The sequence below is a fragment of the Nomascus leucogenys genome, chromosome 22a (assembly GCF_006542625.1).
Source record: "Nomascus leucogenys isolate Asia chromosome 22a, Asia_NLE_v1, whole genome shotgun sequence".
Taxonomy (NCBI): Eukaryota; Metazoa; Chordata; class Mammalia; order Primates; family Hylobatidae; genus Nomascus; species Nomascus leucogenys.
In genome coordinates this window covers 24,681,308-24,708,893 of record NC_044402.1, presented here as the reverse complement: position 1 = coordinate 24,708,893, position 27,586 = coordinate 24,681,308, and the positions used below count along the sequence as shown (strand labels likewise).

Below are 27,586 nucleotides of genomic sequence, written 5' to 3'. Positions count from 1 at the left end.
TCACACAAAGATTAACTTGTTCATACTAAACCAAACTTAGTAAAATAGAAAGTAGCTGACTTAGCAGGGCTTACAGAAAAATGTGCTGAACAAGAAAGGAAACAAAACACGTCCAATTAAGCTCACTTTTAAATGTTCTGCAAGATATAATCCTCCATAACAAAACTCAAAACAAAGGGAAGATAATTTGTACATTGAAAATAAACTAGTTTATCTGAAAAATCCCATATTAACAATCTGATACTCATATAGAATGACAAAAGACCCCATATAGCCAAAACAATGCTGAGCTAAAAAGAACAAAGCTGGAGGCAGCATACTCCCTAATTTCAAAACATTATAAAGTGATTGTAATCAAAATAGCATGGTACTGGAAAAAAACAGATGCATCAACCTACGAACAGAGAATAAAATCCAGAAATAAACCCACACATTTGTGGTCAACTGATTTTTTATGAAGGTGCCAAGAACACACAATGGAGAAAGGATACTCTCTTCCACAAATTGTGTTGACAAAACTGCATATACATGCTGAATAATGAAATTAGGCCCTTATAACACACAAAAAAGTCAACTCAAAATGGATGAAACACTTAAACATAAGACCTGAAACTGTAAAACCACTAGAAGAAAACATAGGAGAAAAGCTCCATGACTTTGGTTTAGGCAATGATTTCTTGGATATGACCCCAAAAGCACAAGCAACAAAAGCAAAAAATAGGCAAATGGGATCACATGAAACTATAAAGCTTCTGCATAGCAAAAGAAACAATTAATAAAGTGAAGTGACAATCCACAGGATGGGAGAAATATCTGCAAACCATATGTCTGACAAGGCGTTAATATCCAAAATATATAAAGAACCCAAACAACTCAATAGCAAAAAAAAAAAAAAAATTAAAAATGGGCAAAGGACCTGAACAGACATTTCTCAAAAGTAGACATACAGTGGTCAATAGGTACATTTTTTAAAATATTCAGCATCACTAAACTTTAGGAAAATCCAAGTTAAAACAACAATGAGATATCACCTCACACCTGTTAAAATGGCTTTTATCAAAAAGATGAAAGGTAAGTGTTGGACAGGACATGGAGGAAAGGGATCCCTTGTACCCTGTTGGTGGGAATGTAAATTAGTACAGCCATTATGGAAAACTGTATGGAGGCTCTTCAAAAACTAAAAATAAGACTACTATATGACCCATTAATCCCATTTCTGGATATATACCCAAAGCTACTGAAATCAGTATGTCAAAGGGATATCTGCACTCTCACGTTCATTGCAGCACTATTCACAATAGCCAAGATCTGCAAACAACCTAAGAACCTATCAGTGAATGAATGGATACAGAAAATGTAGTATATATATACAATGCAATACTATTCAGCCTTTAAAAAGGGAGAAATCCTGTCATGTGCAAAAACATGGATGAATCTGAAGACACTACGTTAAGTAAAAAAGGCCAGGCGCAGAAAGACAAATGCTATATGATCCCACTTGTGTATGAACTCTAACAAAGTTGAACTCATAGAAATATAGAGTAGAATAATAGTTACCAGAGGGTGGTGGGGAGAGGGGGTGAAGAGGGAGAGAAAGGGGAGTTGTTGATCAAACAGTCCAAAGTTTCAGACAGACAGGAGGAATAGGTTTGAGATGTATTGCACATCAGTGTCAATAATAATGTATTATATATATCAGAATAACTGAGAGAATAAATTTCAAATGTCTCACCATAAAAAATGATAGATAAGCAAGATGATAGATGTTAATTAACTTGATTTGATCATGCCACATTGTATACATATATTAAAACATCATGTTATACCCCATAAATGTATACAACTATGATTTTTCAGCAAGAAAAAAATAACAAAAAGCAAAAGTCATTTACTTGGTTCCAAAAAAGGGGGATCAGTCTAATGATCAAATTCTTGGTTAAAATATAGCCTTAAAGTTCAAGTGTTACTCATTTATATAAAATAGAAGCATAAGGAAATACTGCACACAAATTACAGAATGGTACAAAGTACCTGAGTCATATCATCAGTCTCTTGAACAAACCGGACACCAGTTCTTGATCTCATTCGTTTAATACCCTGTGGATCCCCATAGTCCTTGAGAGGTGAGGTAGGTGGAAAACGATGGATCTCTTCACAAGTGAAAGAAAAGGGAAGGTATTAAAACACTGCATGAGAAGAGACAATCTAAAATTTTACTCAGTACAAACATGGCAGACATGGATATACATATATTCATGTCCCTAACCCAGACTATTTCCCAAGTATCTTGCTATGGCCATAAAGTTCCACCAAATTAGCATTAATCATGCTCTTAAAGCAGATAAAATGAACAACAGAAATAACCTGGAAATAGAACACTCAAAAGTTTCAATTTGTTATACTTTCCAAAGAAGCAACATATTTTCTCATATAAAAATAATAAATTGCTAAATAAAAAACTCATATGACCCCTTAATATAACTTAATACTAAAAAACACAATTTTTCAAACTACGTAGTCTACAATCTGAACAGCATATAAAAACAAAAACTACATAAAACAATAGTGCCCAATTTTTAATCATTGTTGTCATAATCAACAGTAATATTAACAATGTAAGGTACCAATGTTCAATTATCTAAATCACCTCCCTTCACTACAGGCTTTTCAATTCCAACATGAATCTCAGTGCTATACAAAAGTGTAAGTAAGATTAATTAAGACAAACTGTCATAAGCTTTAAGCTAGCCATTCATATCTACCTGCATGCCAAGACTAAAATTCACCTGGTCTTAACAAGCATCTCAGGGTATTTCATAAAACATGTGAAAATCTATTATGCTAGGACAAGATACCTAACCTAAAAAGTGTATCACATAGCGAATTTTATTTATGTATTTGTTTTGATTTTTTGGCAGCAGACAACTAAATCCAAGTTTTTGTCAGGTAAAGCTCTAATGTGGTCTATAGAGTCTGAGAAAAAAATATATATATATAACAACAAAGACCCTTCAATATATTTCAAAGTATGTACTATAAAATCCTTGGCAACTACATGTCCTATCATCCAATCTGCATGAAGTTATGTGTGGGTCATATTTCTCCAAAAATTAAATGTATTCAATATCTACTTCAAAAATATTTTTAATGTTTTTCAGAACATTTGAAGTGTTTACCTGGCCCAGTGCCACCATCAAGGTCACTTGCACTCAAACTTGTAACAGAAATACTTCTCCCTCCTGAGTTTCTCAATAAACGTTGACTCCGGAGTTGGTCGATTGATTGTTCCAAGCTTTCTTTTAACTAATTTTAAAGAATATAATGAATGAAGCGTTATTCTTCTTAAACAACTTCCAAATACAAATAGACCACAGATTTTCAAAGCTATTTCTGAAATATCTGGGTTCCCCCCAAAAAAATGTATCAGAAAATTTTAAACTAAGTTACGTTTAAAATATAAAAATAGTAAATACAAATATTTTAAGAACCAGTACTAAAATCTGGTTTTAAAAGGCATCTGTCACTACCTATTCCATTTTTTATTGCCAGATGTGGAAGAGTTGTCTACTGTGTAAGGGCTTACAAAACCATATTCAAATGTCTAATTGGTGCACCACTCATGCGAAGAAACATAACAAGGTCAACACAACTGAAAGAAGAGAGAAAGCTTTCCTCCCTTCTAAACATTCCTTCAGAAACTCCAGGTCTACAACAAATAGGAAACTAAACAGCTGTCACAGTGACAGCTGCTACTGAAACAATGTGCACTGTCCAACTCCATTATCAGAATACCTCTTTCAGTCATTCAAAGACTTCAAATCCCAGAAAATGATTGGGTATATATTAGACTGCCAGTACACACTAAGAACTACAGTTGTCCAAATGCTTTATTCAGTTTATTAAGGAGTCAGCCAACAGGGGACATATAAAAACATATCTTTAGACTTAAAGAGCTACATTAAATAAAAACATGCTAAATACCGAGAATAATATCCAGAGCTGAACACAACTACAGACCTGAGAAGAGGATTTAACTAAGACCCAAAGGGAAAAAAATTAAAGCTGAAGAAAATCCATACACCCTGAATTGCTGGGAAACTTCGGGTCTAGATATCTTATTCAAGGATGAATAGAAAGTAATAATTTTAAACATAATGCATGGATCCATGGAACAAGTCATCTATAACTCTTTAAGTAGAATGTCAAAACAAAACGATTAATTGAGAAGACAGGGTTTCCTAAATTCAGCCAGCATTAAAAGGTAGAACACCTTTTATGGGGAGAACAAGTTGCTTTACTTGGGGAAATGAGCAGAAAGAAAGGAGCCTCAACTGAAGGAAAAGAACACATGAAACAGAATATGAGTCACAAATGAAGCAAACCCTTTTTCAGTCTGGCTATTTGGATTTGCCTGCTCTAATTGAAACAACCTGTATTAAAAGAAGTAGAGTTAGAATTTCAGGAATCTGCTTCTTTTGTCCCTCTCATTTCTGAAAGAAAAAAAAAGAGGGATTTCCACATCCCTCTGTCTCCTCCTTACCTAAACTGAGATATGTATAAGACCATCCTGCCTTGAGTATTCACCAGCCAGCTATAAGACGCAGCATTGGCCAGGCGCGGTTGCTTGTGCCTGTAATCCCTGCAGTTTGGGAGGCTGAGGCAGCTGAATCACTAGGTCAGGAGTTCGAGACCAGCCTGGCAAACATGGTGAAACCTCATCTCTCCTAAAATACAAAAAATTAGCCGGGCGTGATAGCGGGTGCCTGTAATCCCAACTACTCGGGAGGCTGAGGCAGGAGAACTGCTTAACTGCTTGAACCTGGGAGGCAGAGGTTGCAGTCAGCTGAGATCATACCACTGCACTCCAGCCTGGGTGGCAGAGCGAGACTGTCTCCAAAAAAAAAAAAAAAAAAACCTCAGCATCAATCCACAAAACATACTATGAGGCCCAGGAAAACCAAGGTTTACCTTGAGAGTAATTTACACATAAGTAAAATAACATATAAGTAGACCAGAAGTCTTCTGTAGTGATCACAAAGTAGTATATCAGTAATCTACGACAAAATTACCAGAATAAAACTAAACAATGTTAAAGCTAAAAAGCTCAAATTCAAACTATATCATGAGAAACAGACTAGAAAAGTCACTAAAGTGACTTTAGATCATACAAATTAGCGTCAGAAATAAAATGTAAAATCAGCTCTCTTAACTTTTGCTGTGTTTATTATTTCCATCTTTCAAGCTAAACTCAATTTCAGTATCCTTTTGAAAGCAGAGTCAGCTATCATTCCCTACTACTGCTTCTTTCTGAAGGTAATCTGCCTTTTTAGCTCTGGCTATTTTTAAGATTTTTCCCTTTACTTTTGTCAGTGATTTTATTATGTATCACTATGTACAGTTTTATTGTATTTATCCCATTTTTAACCCATAGAGATCACAAAATCCATAGCTTAATAAATTTCATATGTTGTAAATTCTCAGGCATCATCTTTTCAAACATTGTTTTTGCCTCATTCTCTCTCCCCTCTCCTTCTGGAAATGCAACTGCATTTAAGTTACACCTTTTTACGAAATGCTGTATGTCTTCTTTTCTCTTCTATATTTTTTCAATCTTTCTTCCATTCTTTTTGTATATCTTATGCTGGTTTATCTTTCAATTCATGAATTCTCTTGCAACTATACACAAGCTGTTGTTCACTCTATTCATTAAAGGTCGGTTGGTTATTTATTTATCTTATTTTTCAGTTTCTGAAATTTTCATTTGGTTCCTTTTAGTTTTCAATTATTTTCCAAAACTCTTAATCTATTCTTTTAATTTCTTAAACATGTTATTCATGGTTACCTTACAGTCCCATATATGTTTCTATTGTCTGCTTCTTCCCTTGGTTTTCAGACACCTTTTATATTCTCTTATGCCTGTGTATTCTTTATCATGTGATAGACATTTTATATGAGAAGCTGTAGAGATAATTTAAAGTTCTAGAGGATGGCATCTTTCTTCAGAAAAATCTGGTTCTGCTTCTAAACAGAAAGTCAGGTTAGGGTCACTAGCAATCTCAAATCACCTTAACCCAGTTAGGAACTGAAGCGGTTCAAGGACGGGCTTCTGTCACCATGAAGGCTGGTCTATTTTCAGTTTATCACTTCTCATTTCCAATTCACCACTTTGCCTATACTATCACCCTTTGGGGTCTCCATTAAAGCTAAAGGGTTCCTGAACTCCAGCTTTGGTCTTCCTAGCCTCTTAAGTTAATTGATAACTCTGATCCTAGCCTCTCTGCTTTTAATCCACCTCTTTAGGAATCAGATATCATCTTGAAGGAGGAAAAAATTCCCAAATATAAGACTTATCCTTCTGGACTTAAGTTTTTTGCCAGATTCTGACTACAAAATTCCTCACTGCCTTAGCAGTTCTTTGATGGATTCATAATATTATTTTTTACTTTTTGTTCATGTTTCTAGTTGTTCTCAGTAGAAGAGTTGATCCAAAATAATCTTACCTACCCATGCCAAAAGCAGATCTTGCCAGCATCCTTTTTATGTAGGCTTATTTGCTAACAAATCCTAAGCTGCAACTAAAAGCTCAGAAATAAAGTGAATTTTCATATATAAACACACACACACACACACACACACACACACACACACACACACATGCACACACATTCCCTGCCACCAAAATAAAAAAGTTACCATGGGACATACAGAAGAACATTAAAGAACAAGAGAAAGGAAACATTTCCCAAAAATCTAAGAAGAATAAAAGATGTTCAAAAACTATTTCAAAAATACAAAAATTGCAAAAACTATTTATCAACCCGATTTTAAAATTCTAAAAAGATATATCTGAAGCCATTGAAGATGAATAGGATGATTTATAAGGTCCAAAAAATAAAATTACATTATGTAAAGGGAGATGAATGAAATAAAGGCGATTTTAAATTACTCTTCCAAGCACTATGGCAAAAACAATTCTTGCACCTAAAACACAAAACTAAAAATGTAATAGAATTAAAATCTACACTTTAAGTAGTCACAACACAACACAACAGACACTGCACAAAATTTAGTGATGTATAGAGCCAATCTGATAACTCCTCAAACACAAAAAACAAGAAATAAAGAGATAAAGTACGAAGTCATAAAAATTGTTTTAAACTCTTTTGGATTATAATGTCTTACTAGCTGTAATGCCAAATCAAACAAAATTAAATAAAAACAAAATAATATTAATAAAACTCAATCTAACATTTTCTATGATGGATGTTATTTTCCTAAAACTAATCAATCTCACCAAAGACTGTGGTACTAACTACAATGTTATAAATTCTTTTGAGTCTAGTAGGACTACCTCACCAGATACCAAATGATGATCCTATTTTCCCCCACTTTCCCCTATCTGAAATACTGTAAAATGGACATCATAGAACATAATATAATGTATATTAATACCTCACTTGATATAAATGCATGATTTAAAGATTAGATCTATTCTTTTCCATTGATCTATGTCTCTGTTTTGGTACCAGTACCATGCTGTTTTGGTTACTGTAGCCTTGTAGTATAGTTTGAAGTCAGGTAGCGTGATGCCTCCAGCTTTGTTCTTTTGGCTTAGGATTGACTTGGCGATGCGGGCTCTTTTTTGGTTCCATATGAACTTTAAAGTAGTTTTTTCCAATTCTGTGAAGAAAGTCATTGGTAGCTTGAAGGGGATGGCATTGAATCTATAAATTTCCTTGGGCAGTATGACCATTTTCACAATACTGATTCTTCCAACCCATGAGCATGGAATGTTCTTCCATTTGTTTGTATTCTCTTTTATTTCATTGGGCAGTGGTTTGTAGTTCTCCTTGAACAGGTCCTTCATGTCCCTTGTAAGTTGGATTCCTAGGTATTTTATTCTCTTTGAAGCAATTGTGAATGGGAGTTCACTCATGATTTGGCTCTCTGTTTGTCTGTTATTGGTGTACAAGAATGCTTGTGATTTTTGTACAATGATTTTGTATCCTGAGACTTTGCTTAAGTTGCTTATCAGCTTAAGGAGATTTTGGGCTGAGACAATGGGGTTTTCTAGATGTACAATCATGTCATCTGCAAACAGGGACGATTTGACTTCATCTTTTTCTAACTGAATACCCTTTATTTCCTTCTCCTGCCTGATTGCCCTGGCCAGAACTTCCAACACTATGTTGAATAGGAGTGATGAGAGATGGCGAGAGCCCTCAGATATAATGCCGCATATCTGCAACTATCTGATCTTTGACAAACCTGACAAAAAACAAGCAATGGGAAAAGGATTCCCTATTTAATAACTGGTGCTGGGAAAACTGGCTAGCCATATGTAGAAAGCTGAAACCGGATCCCTTCCTTACACCTTATACAAAAATTAATTCAAGATGGATTAAAGACTTACATGTTAGACCTAAAACCATAAAAACCCTAGAAGAAAACCTAGGCAATACCATTTAGGGCATAGGCATGGGCAAGGACGTCATGTCTAAAACACCAAAAGCAATGGCAACAAAAGTCAAAATTGACAAATGGGATCTAATTAAACTAAAGAGCTTCTGCACACCAAAAGAAACTACCATCGGAGTGAACAGGCAACCTACAGAATGGGAGAAAATTTATGCAACCTACTCATCTGACAAAGGGCTAATATCCAGAATCTACAAATTTACAAGAAAAAAACAAACAACCCCATCAAAAAGTGGGCAAAGGACATGAACAGACACTTCTCAAAAGAAGACATTTATGCAGCCAAAAAACACATGAAAAAATGCTCATCATCACTGGCCATCAGAGAAATGCAAATCAAAACCACAGTGAGATACCATCTCACACCAGTTAGAATGGCCATCATTAAAAAATCAGGAAACAACAGGTGCTGGAGAGGATGTGGAGAAATAGGAACACTTTTACACTGTTGGTGGGACTGTAAACTAGTTCAACCATTGTGGAAGTCAGTGTGGCGATTCCTCAGGGATCTCGAACTAGAAATACCATTTGACCCAGCCATCCCATGACTGGGTATATACCCAAAGGACTATAAATCATGCTGCTATAAAGACACATGCACACGTATGCTTATAGCGGCACTATTCACAATAGCAAAGACTTGGAACCAACCCAAATGTCCAACAACGACAGACTGGATTAAGAAAATGTGGCACATATACGCCATGGAATACTATGCAGCCATAAAAAATGATGAGTTCATATCCTTCGTAGGGACATGGATGAAACTGGAAAACGTCATTCTCAGTAAACTATCGCAAGGACAAAAAACCAAACACCGCATGTTCTCACTCATAGGTGGGAATTGAACAATGAGAAATCATGGACACAGGAAGGGGAACATCACACTCTGGGGACTATTGAGGGGTGGGAGGAGGGGGGAGGGACAGCATTAGGAGATATACCTAATGCTAAATGAGGAGTTAACGGGTGCAGCACACCAACATGGCACATGGATACATATGTAACAAACCTGCACATTGTGCACATGTACCCTAAAACTTAAAGTATAATAATAATTAAAAAAAAGAAAAAAAAAGATCTATTCTTTTACCTCTGTTCTTTTGATATTAGACTGAAACAATGGAAACTACTGTGTACCAGTATAAATGCAAATAAAATTTGGGCACTGGAATTGAATGGCTATGATTTAGATCTGTGTCCTCACCTAATTCTCTTGTTCAATTACAATTCCCAGTGTTGGAAGTGAAGCCTGGTCAGAGGTGACTGGATCATGGGGGCAGAGTTCTTATGAATGGTCTAGCACCATCCCCGCTTGGTACTGTATAGTGAGTTATCATGAGATCTGGTTGTTTAAAAGTGTGTAGCACCTCCCCGCTCCTTCCCATGCTCCTACTCCAGCCATGTGACGTGTGTGCTTCCCCTTTGCCTTCCGCCATGATTGTATGTTTCCTGAGTCCTCTGAGAAGCTGAGCAGATACCAACATCATGCTTCCTATACAGCCTGCGGAACCATGAGCCAATTAAACCTCTTTTCTTTATAAATTACCCAGTCTCAGGTAGCTCTTACAGCAATGCAAGAATGGACTAACACAGGTAGTTTATCCAAATCATCAAGACACGCTTTTTCAGATGTAAGCACGTAGTAGGCTCCCTCTAGCCAAAGATAAAACAATTTGAGCATAAATAAAAATATTAACTGCAATGGACTAAAACACTTTAAATATGCATATAATTGTCAGTTAATAATGATACTCAAGGGGTAAAAGTCATTGGTCACCACAAGAAGGTGTAGGAAACCAGTTATTATGGAAACTGATATATAAATGAACTGAAAAATAACTGTAGATGAGTTTAGATTACCATGAAAATAAAATTTAAAAATTTTAAAATTCTCACAGAGATCTCTGAAAGCCTTTTGATGTCTCTATTTGGAAAAACTCTGATTAGAAACAAAATGTAACTCAAGGTTAATGAACTGAAAAAGAATGCATATAAAACGCAAAAGGATTGACTACACTGTGACCTAAATCTATGAAAGGAGATCATCTGGGCAACAACGGGTACTCGAAATGACAGAAGTGACCATTAAAAACATTGTAATTCAGGCCGGGTATGGCAGCTCACACCTGTAATCCCAGCACTTTGGGAGGCCAAGGCAGAAGGATCACTTGGGCCCAGGAGTTCAAGACCAGCCTGGCCAACATGGTAAGATCCCATCCCTACTAAAAAAGTAAAAAAAAGTAGCCAGGTGTGGTGGTACACAACTGTAGTCCCAGCTACTCAGGAGGCTGAGGTGGGAGGATTGCTTAAGCCCAGTAGTTCAAGGCTACAGCGAGCTGTGATTGTACCACTGCACTCTAGCCTGGATAACACAGTGAGACTCTGTCTCAAAATAAGTAAATAAATAAAATTTTAAAAATAGAAATATCGTGATTCAGAAGGACCAAAGAAAAGCTTCATTTGCTTTCCTCAGCTGTACTACTTTCACTTCTGCCCCCGCTCCTGTCTGCATCTTTCACACCCCATCAGATAACTTTCTTACATGTTTTATTTTGTGGATGAAATAAGATAATCTATGTAAAATAATTAGAACAATGCCTGAGGCAGATTTGGTTGTTCAGTAAATGATACTTTTTATCATTATGATTAAAGGCAATGACAATAAAAGTAAGAAATAAACAGAACGATGAAATAGAATGCTTTAATCTGGAGAAGCTATTTAAAAGAGTTTGTCATTCCCTAAAAATGTATTTACAACTCAGATGGAAATATCTGTTGAGTTTATTTACTTCCCATTTATAAAACCACTCCCGGGCAGGGCGCGGTGGCTCATGCCTATAATCCCAGCACTTTGGGAGGCCAAGGCAGGCAGATCACAAGGTCAGGAGATAGAGACCATCCTGACCAACATGGTAAAACCCCATCTCTACTAAAAATAGAAAAATTAACTGGGCGTAGTGGCATGCGCCTGTAGTCCCAGCTACTCGGGAGGCTGAGGCAGGAGAATCACTTAAACCTGGGAGGCGGAGGTTGCAGTGAGCTGAGATCGCGCCACTGCATTCCAATCTGGCGACAGAGCAAGACTCCATCTCAAAAAAAAAAAAAAAAAAAAAAAAAAAAAAAAAAAAAAAAAAAATCTACTCCCTCAGAAAGTTCAGCATTATTTAACTCTAGGCCTACCACAGAGACTTGATGACAATGGGTCCCTCATTGAAAATTGCTTTCTTAACATTACGATATTTACTGCTATGGAATATATCATACCTAAAATTGGGTATACATAATTTAATTTCCCAACTGCCCAATTCAAAGGAAATTTGCTACCCTAAGTAGGGATCTAATATTCAACTTTACAAAGTAGGACTATACTCGGCTAATGGTTAACAATAATGTTCTCAATTTTTCACTAATAAATTAAAAAGCAAAGACTCAATTCCCATTATTAGTTAGGTAATGAATCTGAAACATTTCATGAGCTACCAAAATATAACAAAGTCTATAGAGCTCCATTGGTCAAGTACATCATAAATCAAAAATCCTGTAAATACAAGGATGTCCAAACTCATTTTCTAAATAAAAATAGTAGTAGAAACCCTTCTGAGAGAAGATATGTTTCCCTGCGCCCATTAGCTTGCAATTACAAGTGATTAATGACAACTATACCTTTACTTTGTAAAAAAATAAATAAATAAATAACAAGCCGTCAATTACAACTTGGGAGTTAAGTGACAATTCAATACAACACAGATATGTATAAAACAGTCATTATTCCTTCATGTTTCCAATGATAGGTACACATACAATGTGATTTTAGTGTTTTCATCACACTGTATATATACCCCTCCTTGGAAACATGAAGGAATAAATTTAATTGGTTTTCCAAGAGTTTACAGGACAGGAGTAAGCAATTCCAAAGGAAAGAAAAGTAGAAGATATAATTGGCAACACATTAATTAAAAATACATTATTAACTTTATTCCAGAACTCTGGAGTACATTTCTTTCTTACATTCCCATGTAAGGTAAGTATAAACTGGAACATCCTTGAAAGGGCAATTTTGAAATATCCAGCAAATTTTTAAGTGCACATATCCTTTAACCCTGCAATTCTACTTCCAGCAATCCTACAGGATTACAAAAACATGTATATGTGTGTGTACAATAATGGTCACTGCTATAATGTTTATAATAAAAAGAAAAACTAGACACATTCATACTATGGAATAGGGTATAACTATTCAAAACAATGAAGTAATGTTACACAAAGTTATACGGAAAGTGATATACATTATTAAATTTTAAAATGTTGTATAACATATTTAATATGATTCCATTCTTAAAGCAAATCACACATATGCTTGTAAATACATAGAAAATGTTTGGAAACAAGAAGCTCTCAAAATTGTTACCTCTTTTGAGTGGGGCTCAAAGGGAGGTTGGATAGAATTGGAGGCCATTACCCTAAGTGAAGTAATTAAGGAATGAAAAACCAAATACCACTTGTTCTCGCTTATAAATGAGAGCTAAGCTGTAAGTACGTAAAGGTGTACAGAGTGGTATAATGGACATTGGAAACTCAGAAGGGACACAAAGGTATACAGAGCGGTATAATGGACATTGGAGACTCAGAAGGGAGGAGGTTGGGAGTGGGGTAAAAGATGAAAAACTATCTATTGGGTACATTGTACACTATTTGGATGACAGGTGCACTAAAATCCCAGACTTCATCACTAAACAATTCATCCATGAAACCAAAAAACCACTTGTTCCACTACAGCAATTGAACTTTTAAAAAATTAAAAAGGGGCTTTGAGAGAGGAGTTTTTCATTTTTTGTTTTAACAATGAACACGTATTACTTTAAAATAAACCATCCTTAAAAGTCTTAACTCTACATGAGGGGTCTCTCCATGGCCCAAGTTTACCAAGTCTCCATTAAATTCATGTCTTGAATTCTTCTCTCTCTGATGTAAAGCCTTCAAATTCAATAGAATCTAATTTATATAAGCTAGTTAGCAATCCATCTGACAAGCTAACCTAAATTTAAACAATAAAGTAATAAATTAGTTTAAAATCTAAAGCACTTCACAATGGTTATTTCCTTTAGTTCACATCCCTATTCCCCAAAACACTTCATTCCCAAAAAGGTGGGTAGGAGAAAATGCAAACAAATGTAGTTTCTCACATGTTCTATCGCACCCGCCTGTCCATTACTGTATTCTCGGTATCGTCCAAGCATCTGGTCCACTTGTCGCAGGTTCCGACTGGTATCCTTGAGAAAGAAAATGGACTGAGTTAATTATTCCAAATACTTTTTTTTCCTAATCAATCTTAGTAGTATGTCAATCAACTAAGTCAACAGTTTGTAAAATGTACGACTTTTATCATGGCTAAATTGAATATCAATGTACTTCATACATATTAAGTAAATCTTAACACCACTGAGAGAAACTCAAATCCAACTGCAATTTACTTGTGTAAAATCCGCAGCACATAATGTAAATCCGTATTCAAGATTCCCTAGTAAGTTGGCAACAAAACCATAAATTCTCAGAATCATAATTTTCAATTTGTGCCCGTCAACCAATTCACACCCTCTTTATAGAAAAGGAATTCTGAAAGAGCAAATCTAATAGACTATGTACAAGAGAAGAAAATCATTAAGATCAATATTATTTCGACTATTTTTTTACCTCAGAACTTGACGAGAAGAAAAACAACAAATTTAATTTTAATCACAAAAGAAATGGTTCTCATCTAAATATTCTAGATTTCACCTGGGAGATTAATCAACGTATTTCTTTCAAAAATATGTACTTATTAACGTGTCTCATTGTTGGGAGAGTACAAGAATTCATACTACAAAATTCCATTGTTATCTGACTTTACTTACATTTTACTTACTTTACTTACTTACTTATTGATGAGAAAGAGTCTTGCTCTGCCACTCAGGCTGGAATGAAGTAGCATGATCATGGCTCACTGCAGCCTCAGCTTCCTGGGCTTAAGGAATTCTACACCACTATGCCCAGCTAATTTTTTTTTTTTCCTAATTTGTGTATAGGCAGAGTCTAAGTATGTTGCCTAGGCTGGTCTCAAACTCCTGGCTCAAGTGATCCTCCCACCTCAGCCTCCCAAAGTGCTAGGATTACAGGCATGAGCCACCATGCCCAGCCCATTATGTTACTTTAAATAAGTTTAAAAAGGTAGGTCTTGGCCGGGCGCGGTGGCTCACGCTTGTAATCCCAGCACTTTGGGAGGCCAAGGCGGGCGGATCACGAGGTCAGGAGATCGAGACCACGGTGAAACCCCGTCTCTACTAAAAATACAAAAAATTAGCTGGGCGTGGTAGCGGGCGCCTGTAGTCCCAGCTACTCGGAGAGGCTGAGGCAGGAGAATGGCGTGAACCCGGGAGGCGGAGCTTGCAGTGAGCCGAGATCGCGCCACTGCACTCCAGCCTGGGTGAAAGCGCGAGACTCCGTCTCAAAAAAAAAAAAAAAAAAAAAAAAAAGGTAGGTCTTCTGGTTTTCAAATCAACGCATGGCTTCGCCACCAGAAATTACCCTCTTCTTATCTAAGCATACTAATCCAAAGCAATTAAAAGCCAAAATCCATTCTTAGCCAGGCTAAGGCAAAGGTAAGGGATTAATGGGTAGGAAATACATTCTATTTCTGAGTTTTCTTTTTTTCCCCTATAGCTGTGTTACCCTTCCCCCACCTCTTTTCTAAAGCCTTTTCTAAGAAAAGGAAGCAAAATGCCTCAACTCAAACCTCCAAATACTGGCAAAAATTAGCCTTTAAATCAAAATGGCATCTCTTTATTTTCATCCACAAATAATCTACCTCACCAAAACATGAGCAATTTCTCTAAAGGCACATGCCCATGAGAAGCTAAACTACAATCATTTCTACTGGTTTCACTCTCACAATATTTAATTTGGAAATACTGCTTTATCCTAAAACACTCTCCACCACCTATCACATATTTCAAATATCTTTACTGACTGTCATAGGCAGAATAATGGCCCTCAAAGATATCCAAGTCCTAATCCCTGCAACCTGTGTATGTGTACCTTACATGGCAAAAGGGATTTGGCAAATGTGATTACACTGAAGACTTTTAGATGGAGAGATTCTCCTGGATTATTGGGTGGACCCAATGAAATCATAAACATCTGTAAAAGAGGAAAAGGGAGGCAGGAGAAGTAGAATCATAAGATATAAGAAGGGCTTGACCCTTCCCTGCTGGCTTTGAAGATGAGGGAAGGCAGCCACAAGACAAGAAATGTGGGCAGCCTCTAGAAACCAGAGAAGGCAAGGCAATAGATTTTTCCCTTAGAGCCTGCAGAGAGGAACACATCCCTACCAACACTTTGAGACCCAGTAAGACCAGTGTTGACTTCTGACATACAAAACTTTAAGATAATAAATTTGTGTTGTTTTAAGACATTAGCTTTGCAGTAATTTGTTACAGCAGCAAGAAAACTAATCCACTGACTGAAACTATTAAGCAACTCAAACTATTTAAATTCTCTTAAATGCAACCATTGTTAAACTAACCTGTAAAGTACTTGTTATAGTGTTGACCTTCTCGGTAACTTCTACTGTAGGAAGACTTCGAGTTCCCCTGTGAGTTGATCTGGCAGCCCATGGACTCAATCGGTCACGACAGCGGAAGTGATCTGATTCGCTGGATGATTCTGCCATTGATATACACAAATCCTTTTAAATAAATATAGGTCAAAGTTAATGAAACAGTAAAAAGCATGGAAATAAAAGACTAATAGAACTGTTTGCTTTTGATCTCTTTTCTATGTTTAATACATTAGTAATTTTGCACACTGTAATTTCTACATACATAGCTTAAAAACACAAGAAGTCACTTCCCCATGTAATTCTCCCTCCTTTGTTTTCTCTGCTTTAAGGGAGCGATTCCTCAGATATGATTTTGGTCATGTTTACAACTCCAGTGATAATAATCCCTTAGATTCATGCAATGCTTCCAAATTTTAAAAGTATTGTCACATTTAGTACCTCACTTAATCGTACCAACAACATCATAAGGTAGATGAGAAAAACACAGATATTCTCTAAAGTTAGGACCAGCAAGTATCTTAATATTCGTCTGATGTCCATTCTACTATAAGAACACAGGTAAAGACACATAGCATGACTTACAATAAGAAAGTCTCATTCAGTGTACATTGACAACTCTCATGTACCTTGATTTAAAATAGAGTAGAATTAAACAAATGCTGTAATACAGGTACAAATTCTACAATAACAGATACATGAGAAGGTGACATCTTCAACATCTCCACCAAAATAGAAAGCCGGACATCCTGAGTATATGCATCAGTAGATAATTCTCTAAACATGCTTTTCTTCCATCCTTACCTCAGTTTTCTATTTAATGCATTAAAAAAATTATTTCATGCAAAGGAATCTCAAAAGTTTCAGGAAACCTTTTAATAGAAGTTGAAGAAACTAAGTAAGTTCAGAACAAAGAAGCATCAGAGAAACTCAACTGATAAAAAGTGAAAGCGTATTGAGTATCCCAATAATTTCATTTTCTACTTAATGGTGGGTTAATGTTATTTTAACATTAATTGCTAGAATCTTCCTAAAATTTATATGGCCATTTTGCTGGCTGATTAAATATAGTGTGATAAAAACATTTCTTTTTTGTTTTCTTTTGTTTTTTGGGCTTGGCTCACTGCAACCTCCGCCTCCCAGGTTCAAGCAATTGTCCTGCCTCAGCCTCCCAAGAAAACATTTCTTGAATGACAGAGTATCTTAGACTTCCAGGAGATCTTTATTCTGAATGCATCTAGAAGTACACTGATCATACATTTAAGGAGACAATAAAGAGAATGTGCTAGATGTATACATGTCCTAAAGCATTTAATGAAAGCAACTGTGTTTTTAAAATATTGGATGAAACATAACTAAACAAATAAATAAAGAAGCAAGAACTCTTGCCATAAGGTTAGGTTTTTTAAAATGAAATACAGTCTGTTACTGCTATCAAAAAAAGAATCAATGAAATAGCCAACTTCTTCACACTAGCTAAGACAGGGTTAGAGAACATCCTGTTGAACACCCATGCTTCTCCTCTGCCCAGGGCTCTTAACTTCCTTCTGCACCTATCTTCTCTGGTTCTTGCCTGTCTTCTCCCATGTATAAGTCCAAAGGTATAGTACCCATGATGTCACTCCTCCCACCATAAGGAAACATGAACAAGAAATTAAGACTGAAGCAATTGTTTGGCTTTGCTTTTCCTGGCTCACAATTGCTTAAGTCCAAAGGAAAAAAGTATTTTCTTTAGAAGACAAGACATCTTACATATAACGTTCACCTTTTAAACTTAGGAAATCACTTGTACGCATCTCATAAATCTATGCCACGTAACATAACATCTTTTACTCTAAGTTACAGTACTTCGCATCAAGCGTTTTCCATTAGTGAAAGCAGGAAAAATGAACATTTTCTAAGAGCCTGCTATTCTGCCAAGCACTATGCAGATGCTTACATAAGACAACCCAATTTAATTCTCATAACAACTTAATAAAGTGAACACTATTAACCCCTAATTCATAGAGGATGCTACTGCTAAAAAGTATTAAATAATATCCAACTCCATACAGTAATTATAAGTAGAATGCAAACCCAAGATTCAGCTGGCTTTCTCTGTCCTTAACACTATGCTCTTCCCACTGTGTTCTGCTGTCCGTTTATCCTAAGAGTTAACAATCTTAACAATTAACAAAGAGTGCTAAAGACAGCAGGTGCAGGCCAGAGCCTACATGTGTGTATAATCTCCTCAACTCCCTCTCATTTCATGTCAGCATAAAAATATCAAGAAAAAAGGGAAATATCAAGTAATAATATAAAATCTTAACTAGGCACCAGGAAAAAAACTAAGTGACATATCTATACTAATGCATTTAATAAAAAGCCCTGAAACAAATCAATCCACTGGTCCCAGATTAAGGGGTTTTTGTTTCCTTATTCCTTTTATCTCTTATATAAGAGAAAATAATAATTATGCCTGGTGTCTGTCTCTTTCATACCAAAATTCTATAGCTTAAAGCATAATAATTTTCATTTTAGCAAGTCGTAATTCTGGAAACTTGATTGAAGTTAAGAAATCACTGAAGTTAAGAAATCAGGCAGAATAAAAAGTTAATAATTGAAAAAGACAATGTGCTTACTATAATAGTTGTTAATGAGAACAAGGAACAAAATAACTGTCTTTGAGATAACTTGATATTTCTAAGAGTATCAGAATTTTAATAATAATCAGTTATCTGAAGACAACTTCACCAGATAAAAATGCATGTCAGACACTTCTAATACGTAGACAATTTGAGTTTCAACATGACTAAAAATAATTATAACTGAAATTTGGGGATAATATTTAAGATATAAAATAGTACAGACTAATAAAATAAACATGCATGTATCTACCACCAAGAACTAATAAATATTATCATTCTGACATATGTACCTTTGAGAGTTTTTAGTAAAATATTTAGAACACTGTAAATAAAGTCTTAGTACCGTCCAACCACCCCTCCTTCACCCAGTACTACTCCTGCCCCATTTTCCCAGGGATAATCACTAGCATGATTTCATATATAACTTTTCAGGCTATGTTTTTATACTATTCCCACAGGCATGGGTACCTCAAAATCTTTTTTTATAAAACACACACTGCACTGAATTGATAAATATTAACAAGTAAAGATACGGGGGCATCTGAATTTAACTCTAAAGCAGAAAATCTTACTGGTATTAAATAAAATTAAGAACAACATAAACTAAATTATCTCCAATCGTCATATAATACAAGAAAAAACAATGATCTCTCACTTACCCCCACTGGGATTACATACTTTTACTAAGACAGAATCACACGTTCCGGCATGAGTTTCACTAGTACACACACACAAAGTCTTCAGCTATAAAGTTAAGTTACTGTGAGCAATAAAAGATGTTCAAACTCCTGCATTTGATGGAACTCCTGCAGAGACATCAAGATTTAAGATGAGATATATCTGAGAAATTTGCATGCTTTTTTTTAAGCATATGAAACATTCAGCAACTATCTAAGGACTTTAATTACATAAGTTTCCTAAACGTTAAACTAAGTAAAATTTTAAAATCTCATTATAATAAAAAATAGAAGTTAGATTATTTTCATTGTTGATAAAAATCTGGCATTTTCTTCCACCATTACTGACAACACAAGGTCAAACATGATTCCCATAGCTAACTAACAGAGCACCTAACTAACTCTTTGTGCCACAACACAGAAGGCAGCTATAGTGGCAGAAATCCATCCTTACCAAGAATCTCCAATCTATCATCAGCCAACACCACTACACCCCAGACACAGGACTGATGGAGGGAGAAACAGATGAGAATGGAGTGGCCGCTGAAGTTGGCAAGAGGCTCACACCACATAACCAGAACCTACAGTAGAATGCATGAAGGGCCATGAAAATTCTGAGAGCCCCTTAATATAACTGACTCAAAAAGAAAAGTACAAAGCAATAAGCGTCAATTATACACTCTTCTTTTGTCATTAACAATGGATTATTTTATACTATAATTAAAAATTAATTTTATAAAAGAATGGTAAATAGTAATATCACTGGCATTAACGAAAACTGACCAGGCCTCTGAAAATATTTTCCTCAAAGTTTACCCATTATTTCATTCCATGTTAATAAAAACATATCGAGAGTGGTCACATCAGGAAACAAATATTCAGGGCCATGAAAAAACATTTAACCTAATAATCTAAGAAATATAACTTAAACAATAAGATGCTTTTCTAGACTATGTAATTGTTTCCTTTTAAATGGTAATGTCTATGGTTAGCGAGGTTGTAGGGGAAGGAGCACTCCTACACTTTCCTAATGGGAACATGTAAATTTGAATAACTTGTCTAGATATCAGCAGGTAATAAGTATCAAGAAGAGCTTATACCTTTGCCCTGGTAATTACACTTCCAAAAATTTCTCCTAATAACATCATTTAGAATACATACAAAAATTTATATACAAGAATATTTACTGTAATAGAGGGAAAATAAAAACAATTCAAATTTCAAAATACAAGAATGGTTAAACTATGGTACATCTATACAATGAACACAAACATTAAAAAATTTGTTTCTGAAGAACATTTGATGACAAAGCACGGGATAAAAGCATGAATTCCAATTTCATAATAAATGTTATCTCTATGTGTATATAAATTACCAGTTCTATAGTTTGAATGTCCCCTCCAAAATTCACGTTGAAATTTAATCCCCAGTGAGGCAGTATTGAGAGGTGGGACCTTCAAAAGGTGATTGGGTCATGAAGGCTCCTCCCTTATGAATGGATTAATCTATTCACAGAGTAATGGATTAGTGGGCACTGGTGGTTTTATAAGAAGAAGAGAGACCAAATAAGTATGCTTGGCCCCCTCACCAGGTGATACCCTGTGCTGCCTCAGGACTCTGCAGACAGTCCTCACCAGTAAGAAGGTTCTCACTAGATACAACTCCTCAACCTTGGACTTCTCAGCCTCCGTAACTGAAAGAAATAAAATCCTTTTCTTTATAAATTACCCAGTTTCAGGTATTCTCTTATAAACAACAGAAAATGAGCTAAGACAACCAATATATAAATTTAGAGGTGTGGCAACAGGCAGAGACAAAGGGGGAGTGGGGAGAAACAGAACAAAAATATATTTACTATCCAGAGTTTATAGCTGATTTGTTTTTTCAAAAACAGTCCGGCCGGGCGCAGTGGCTCATGCCTGTTATCTTAGTACTTTGGGAGGCCAAGGCAGGCGGACTGCCTGAGCTCCGGAGTTCAAGACCAGCCTGGACAACATGGTAAAATCCCATCCCTACTAAAATACAAAAATTAGCTGGGCATGGCAGTGTGCACCTGTAATCCCAGCCACTCAGGAGGCTGAGACAGGAGAATCACTTGAACCTGGGAGGTGGAGGTTGCAGTGAGCCGAGTTCATGCCACTGCACTCCAGCTGGGGCGACAAAGCGAGACTCCGTCTCAAAAAAAAAAAAAAATCCTACATTTCATGAATTTTCTACAATGATTTGCATTAATATACATTAATGCAAATGAAGTATAATCAGAAAGAAAACTATAATGTGTGCTCAAAAGAAACAAAAACAAATTTAAAGACCTCTTCAGAGATAGCCAGTTAATAGGCTGACAGCAGATTAACAAGCTCTCGACCTGGAAAATTTGATTAAATAAAAGCTCTATATTCAGAACTTCCATTTTCTTGGTAACTGTGTCCTTTTCCTCCCTGGCAACTTCTTGACCTTATTTCCTAGTCCCCTGACATCTACCTAGGTAGGGCCATGCCACTAGTTCTCACCAACTGATGAGCTGAAGAAATGGGATCACAGTGCCAATCTCTACTATTTCATACTGAAGAGCATTCACTGACCAAAGGAAACATTTATCATGGTTTATGAACTAAAAGAAAATTTATTTTAATCGTATATTATTTTCGCTTTGTAGTTTTACTGAAGTGCAGTTACTAGATTCAAAGATGACTCAAAGAAACATTCTAAATTACTAGAATGAACGTAAAAATTGGAGGATATAAAAATATATTAATGTGTACCAATATCAGTTATGCATCAAATTCTACTTTGGAGAACAAATTAAAAATGGTTCACAAGTTATATTTAATCACTATTATAATTTGAAGCGCAAAGAAGAATTATTAATAGTAGAAGAAAAACATTTATGTTTTTAAAAGAAAAAAGTTCAATTAGGTAAGAAATTTACCCTCGTTATCATAAGAAATTTTAGCATGATACATTGATGAAAGAAAAGGAAGAACTGCTAAATTTGAAGAATGACCAAACTCTTGAATAACAATTTAAAGAAACAGAATTATCTAAATTCTGGTTAAAGCTGAGAAAGGTATTTCTTTCAACTGGAGAAAAAGCAGTAAACACTTTTCTGCAGCTTACTACCACCTGCTGGTGCAACACAATTTCTTATTAACAAGAAAGCAACAATATTTGTGCTGTCTGCTTTTCAGACGTGAGCTTTTTCCAAATCTCTAGAGAAGACTAAGATGGGTGACCTTGAGAGAAAGTCTCTGGAATCTTAGAGCAAGCTCTGGGTCTGATATTACAATTCTTAGAACAGCTTATTTAGCTGCTCCCAACAAATCAGTATTTAAAGGCATAAATATTGTTGCTTCTGTCTTAATGAACCTTATAAAGAAGAAATACAGCCACCAGAGCAAATAACGAATCCTCATCAATTCACTCCCACTGAGGATCTATCCATCTAAAACAAATGCCCATATGCAAACTTGAATACTGCAACTAGAGAGAGTGAAACTGAATTCAACCTTTGTAATAAGAGGATTGGCAATGAGCCTTTACAAACTCAAGTCCACCTCTTTTGTTATTTGACCTAAAGAGCCATCACATTGTCTTCGTTATAATGATGCACATTTGTATGTATGAGAGCTGTAATTTATTGATTCTCAAACCTCCTTTCCTCTGAGCCAGTTTAAAACAATTAGGATTTGCAAGCTGTTCCATAAAAGATAAGCACCCAGCATCAGGGGTGATATTTCACAAAGACTGACTAGTGCATGTTAAGTAGGTGATTGCTTCTGTGGCCTCCAAGTGCCTCAGCTGTCCCTGTCCAAGGTAATCATCCTCAAAGAAGATGCTCAAGGTAATTGTGTTGATATTTAGGGTGGTAAGGGAAAATTAGGAGTGTATTTTACACTTAATCATTAACAAAATTCAAATTTTATGTATTTCTCACTGTTTCTGATATGGTTAGCCTTTGTGTCCCCACACAAATCTCATCTTAAATTGTAACCCCCATAATCCCCATGCATTTAGTGAGAGACCTGATGGGAGGTGACAGGATCATGGAGGCAGCTTCCTCCATGCTGTTCTCATGATAGTGAGTTCTCACAAGATCTGATGGTTTTATAAGGGGCTCTTCCCTCTTTGCTCCTCACTCTTCTCTCTCCTGCCACCATATGAGAAGGTCCAAGCTTGCTTCCCCTTCACCTTCCACCATGATTGTAAGTTTCCTGAGGTCTCCCCAGTCATGCAGAACTGAGTCAATTAAACCTCTTTGTTTATAAATTACCCAATCTCATGTCATATCTTTATAGCAGTGTGAAAATGGACTAATAGAGTTTCAGTAGCTGTAGGACTTGAGAGCTTTGCCTCATCCTTCAAGTGAAAAAGTTAATAAGCCAGGAGACATTACCATGTAGAAACAATTAACAATTGTACCTGTCTTCTTTACATCAGTGCTCTTCTGTAACTTCATCTCCTCAAAGTCTTTTGGTAAATTTATAAAAGATCAAAATCAGCCGTGAAGTCCACCAGTCAGTCTGTTATGTTAGTTAGGTTATGTTATGTTAGTGAACATAATACATTAAGAAACAGAATCAGATACTTAAATTGATTTTTCATCATTTAATGAGTTGTCACTACATTAGAAATGAAAGATGAAAGTAAATAAATAAGTCATAGTCTTGATGGGAGAGAAGGACGTTTAAGTGTATTATAAACAGTGAGCTAAGTAATACAACAAAATCCTTGGGGAGTCAGGTTATGATTTTTCCACTCATCTTGAAGGATGCACATAAGTTTGACAGGTGGATGAGACAAGGAAATAGGATCCAATTAAAACCTGTCTAGAGAAAAGTAGACAGGATCCAAATAAGCTGAGCTCTTGCATCCTTCTGCCAGAGAAGTTCTGCCCTCATCTGATTTTCATTCTATGGTTTCATGGGTTTTTTTTAATGATTCTATTATTTTGAAAAGAAAATAAAAACATTTGAAAGCCACTACTATAACTAAAGAAAAAAAACTGAAGAATCCTGAGTGGGGAGTGACATGGTAATAAGCACATCAGCAGTAGAACAGCTGGGAGGCTGTTGCAATCTATTAGGTAATGAATGGTGAGCACCTAAGACAATGGCGGTGGAGATGAAGTGTAGCAGGGATGAATTAACTCTGAAGGCAAGGTAAAAGAGTAAAAGATGAATCACAAGTTTCTGGTTTTGGTAGCTGGATGGATCCTGAACTATTAAACTGAGCAAAGAAATCGATGAAAAGAAAGAGCTTTTAGGAGAACATATGTTCTAAATTGAACTTGTCTAAGCTTCAATTAGAAAGAGAGGATCAATTTGTGTTTCATGGGAGGAAATATCAAACTAAAGATGTCTAATACGCAACTGGATATGTGAGTCTAAGGAAGTATTTGATAGTCATCAGCATAGGGGTGGATAAGACCACCAAGAAAAAATGCACAGTGAGAAAAGAAGTAGAACCAAAGAAAACCCCACAAGAACTCCAACATACAAAAGGCAGACAGAGGAGGTGGCCAGTGAGATCGAGAAGAAACATGAGAAGTAGGTGGAAAACTAGGGGAAATTGTACAACAGAAGTTATGAAAAGAAGTGTTTCAAAAAAGTGAGAAAAAAACTGTTACAATTTCCCAGTAATCAATGAATTCTTTCAACTCCAAATCCATCCTTCATTGTCTGCTCTTTGCAAACAGAGCTGAGGCATTTAAATATTTCTCCTTTGTAGCTAGCATGATGTTAATCTTTGTCATAGAAAGTGTTGGAAGGGTTTTTTTTTTTTTTTTTTTCTCCAAGATGGTGGAATGGAGGCATTATTGGCATGCCTCTCCCACTGGGATAAACAAAATAGTGTGTAGAAAGTCATGCTATGAACTTTCTTCCAAGAAGCAACACGGGAACTTAAAAACACTGAAAGAAACCACCAACCCTTTGAAAGAAGCAGTGGGCAGTAGTCTACACGATAAACCAGGAGGAAAACTGGGAGTTGCCAGAGCATGAGCGGGGAGGAGAGACTGCCTCCATGATACACTCTCCCACTGGGGAGCCAAGCAATCCAGGCCACAGGGGAACACCTTAACCCTACCTAGCGCTGGTGCTGACTTAGTGAGCAGTGAGGTTTTATGAAAAGGAGCAGCATCGAACCGTGTTTACTCCCAGACCTAAGCAGGGACAGAGGGAAGCCATTCCTGATCCTACCTCACAGGGGACCTCACCTGAAGTCTGCTGGTTAACTGAGGCAGTGGTCACAGGTCGAGAGAAGCTCCCAACTGCAACCTGTGATATAATCTTTAGTGGGGACAAATGCCCTTGGTCAGAACCGAGGGGTGGGCAGAAAGTGTGCTATAGCCACAGGCACAGGACCTGGGTGCCTCTACTTCACGGGCTGACCAGGAGAGGCACGACCTAAAAGCTGGTTTCTGTGTCAGCTGGGAACACTTATGGCTGAGGACAGTTTTGAGAGCTGCCTGGAACCCAGCTAGCTACTGCTAGCACAACACTGTGGGTATGAGACCTGCCTTGCCAAGTTCATGGGAGCTGAGTGGGGCTTACTGCACCTGCTACCACACCCTTCCCCTTGTGGATTCTTCTGTGCAGCAGATGTAGCTGTGCTCCTCCCTGGAACATTACCCCTGCGACCAGGGAACCGCCCTCTAATCCCCATTGGAGCCACTGTTTGCACTCGAATGTGGGGAGCCAGAGTGTGGACTTGCCTGACCCAGCCCCAACTAGCTTTGCCCATCCACCTACTCTGGTAGCCTAACACAACAGACAGAGACTTTTGCATGCTCCATGGCCCCACCCATTGCCTGAGACACTAGAGTACCTCCCCTGGGTAACATAAGGCAAGCACAAATCCCACCACCTATACTGCAACTGGTGCTCTCTTGCAAGCACCACCTCCAGGCTGGAAGCAAACCAGCACAGCCCATTACGATATCTGCAGGCACATCATAGTGCTCAGGAAGGTGAAAACTTTCTGCATGACCTCAGCTACCACCATTGCCTGCATCACCCTGGTTAACCAGGAGGCCTTGAGTCTGTCCACAGGCCCAGGACATTACTACTACAGCTGGCATTTGAGAAAGTCAACATACTAAGGCTATTTATAACCAAGGAAATCTCACAGAGTCTATGTCACTCTCCTCTCACCCCCATTAGAGCCATGCTAGTACTCACTGTTGGGAAACTGGAGGACAGTTCACAGCAGTGGATCCCTTTTAGACATTCTCCAGCACCAGCCTAGAGTTTGGCAGCCCCACTAGGTGGCTAGACCCAGAGCAGCAGCAAGATTCACAGTGGTCTGGCCCTCAGAAACTGCTGCTCCTAGGGTAAGGGGGAGTGTACCACATTAAGAGGGCAGACACCCCATCGGACAAAAGAAACCAGACTACAGGCTCTGAGTCCCTGAACCTTCCACCTGTGGGAAGTTTCTTTCAGCAGAGGCACAGGGGCAGTGCTGGGCTCAGTAGGAAAAGTATGTGGCTCTACCCTAATTGTCAGGCAGCCCTGGTGCTCATCATGAAGGATCTTGGAAAAGGGGACTTTTTCTCCCCCTCACTCAGCACTGCAGACACAGCTGGGGCTCCTCCCGCAGGAGCATGGCATGGGTGCATCTGTAGACAGCCTTTCCATAACACTTTAGGGTGGCTGAATCCCCACAAGAGGAACGTTCCCTAGGTTCAGGCTTGCAAGAGAGCTAGAGTCACAATCCCCCTCTACATGCATGAAAAGAGGTGCCTGTCTGATCTGAATAGCCAGAGCACTTCGAGCAGAGTGTGACTGGGAGGTGGATCGCTTTCCCGGTGGCCCAGAAGGGAGGCTGTGGTGGCTCCCTCCCTTGCCCACAAAAAGACCTCAGCGCATTTCACTGAGAGCTTCCCCAGCCATCTCTGTCAAGGCTGTGACCTCTGCCCACCACTGGGATACTGCATTTACCCAAAGGCTTTAGTTGTAACTGTTTTTCACCATGGGCACCCCCTACTGGCCTGAAGCCCGAACTGTTCAACCCAGTAAATAAAACAATAGGAAAATAAAATTTAAAGTGCATACCACTGAGGAATGAGATAAGCTTCATAAGATTTCTACCATTCCAGCCCCACAGCAGAGAGTAAACCTGCTCACACACCCAGCACATCGCTACTACAACCAGCATCAGAGAAAGCCATCACACAAAGATTTTCTATAACCAGGAAACTCACACAGAGTCTT

General features: G+C 37.2%; 1 protein-coding gene across 2 annotated transcripts in view; it reads right to left on the bottom strand.

Annotated features, from left to right (window-relative positions):
• The window catches only part of CEP128 (centrosomal protein 128), a 456,203-nt gene that overhangs the window by 414,618 nt on the left and 13,999 nt on the right, over positions 1 to 27,586 (bottom strand). For both annotated transcript variants that reach the window (XM_030803555.1, XM_004091859.2), the window contains exons 3-6: positions 16,040 to 16,201; positions 13,665 to 13,751; positions 3,177 to 3,303; positions 2,032 to 2,150 (exon numbers count right to left, since the gene is read on the bottom strand). In XM_030803555.1, the coding sequence (XP_030659415.1) occupies positions 2,032 to 2,150; positions 3,177 to 3,303; positions 13,665 to 13,751; positions 16,040 to 16,186 (480 nt within the window). In that variant the 5' untranslated portion in view covers positions 16,187 to 16,201. The remainder of the gene's footprint in view (positions 1 to 2,031; positions 2,151 to 3,176; positions 3,304 to 13,664; positions 13,752 to 16,039; positions 16,202 to 27,586) is intronic.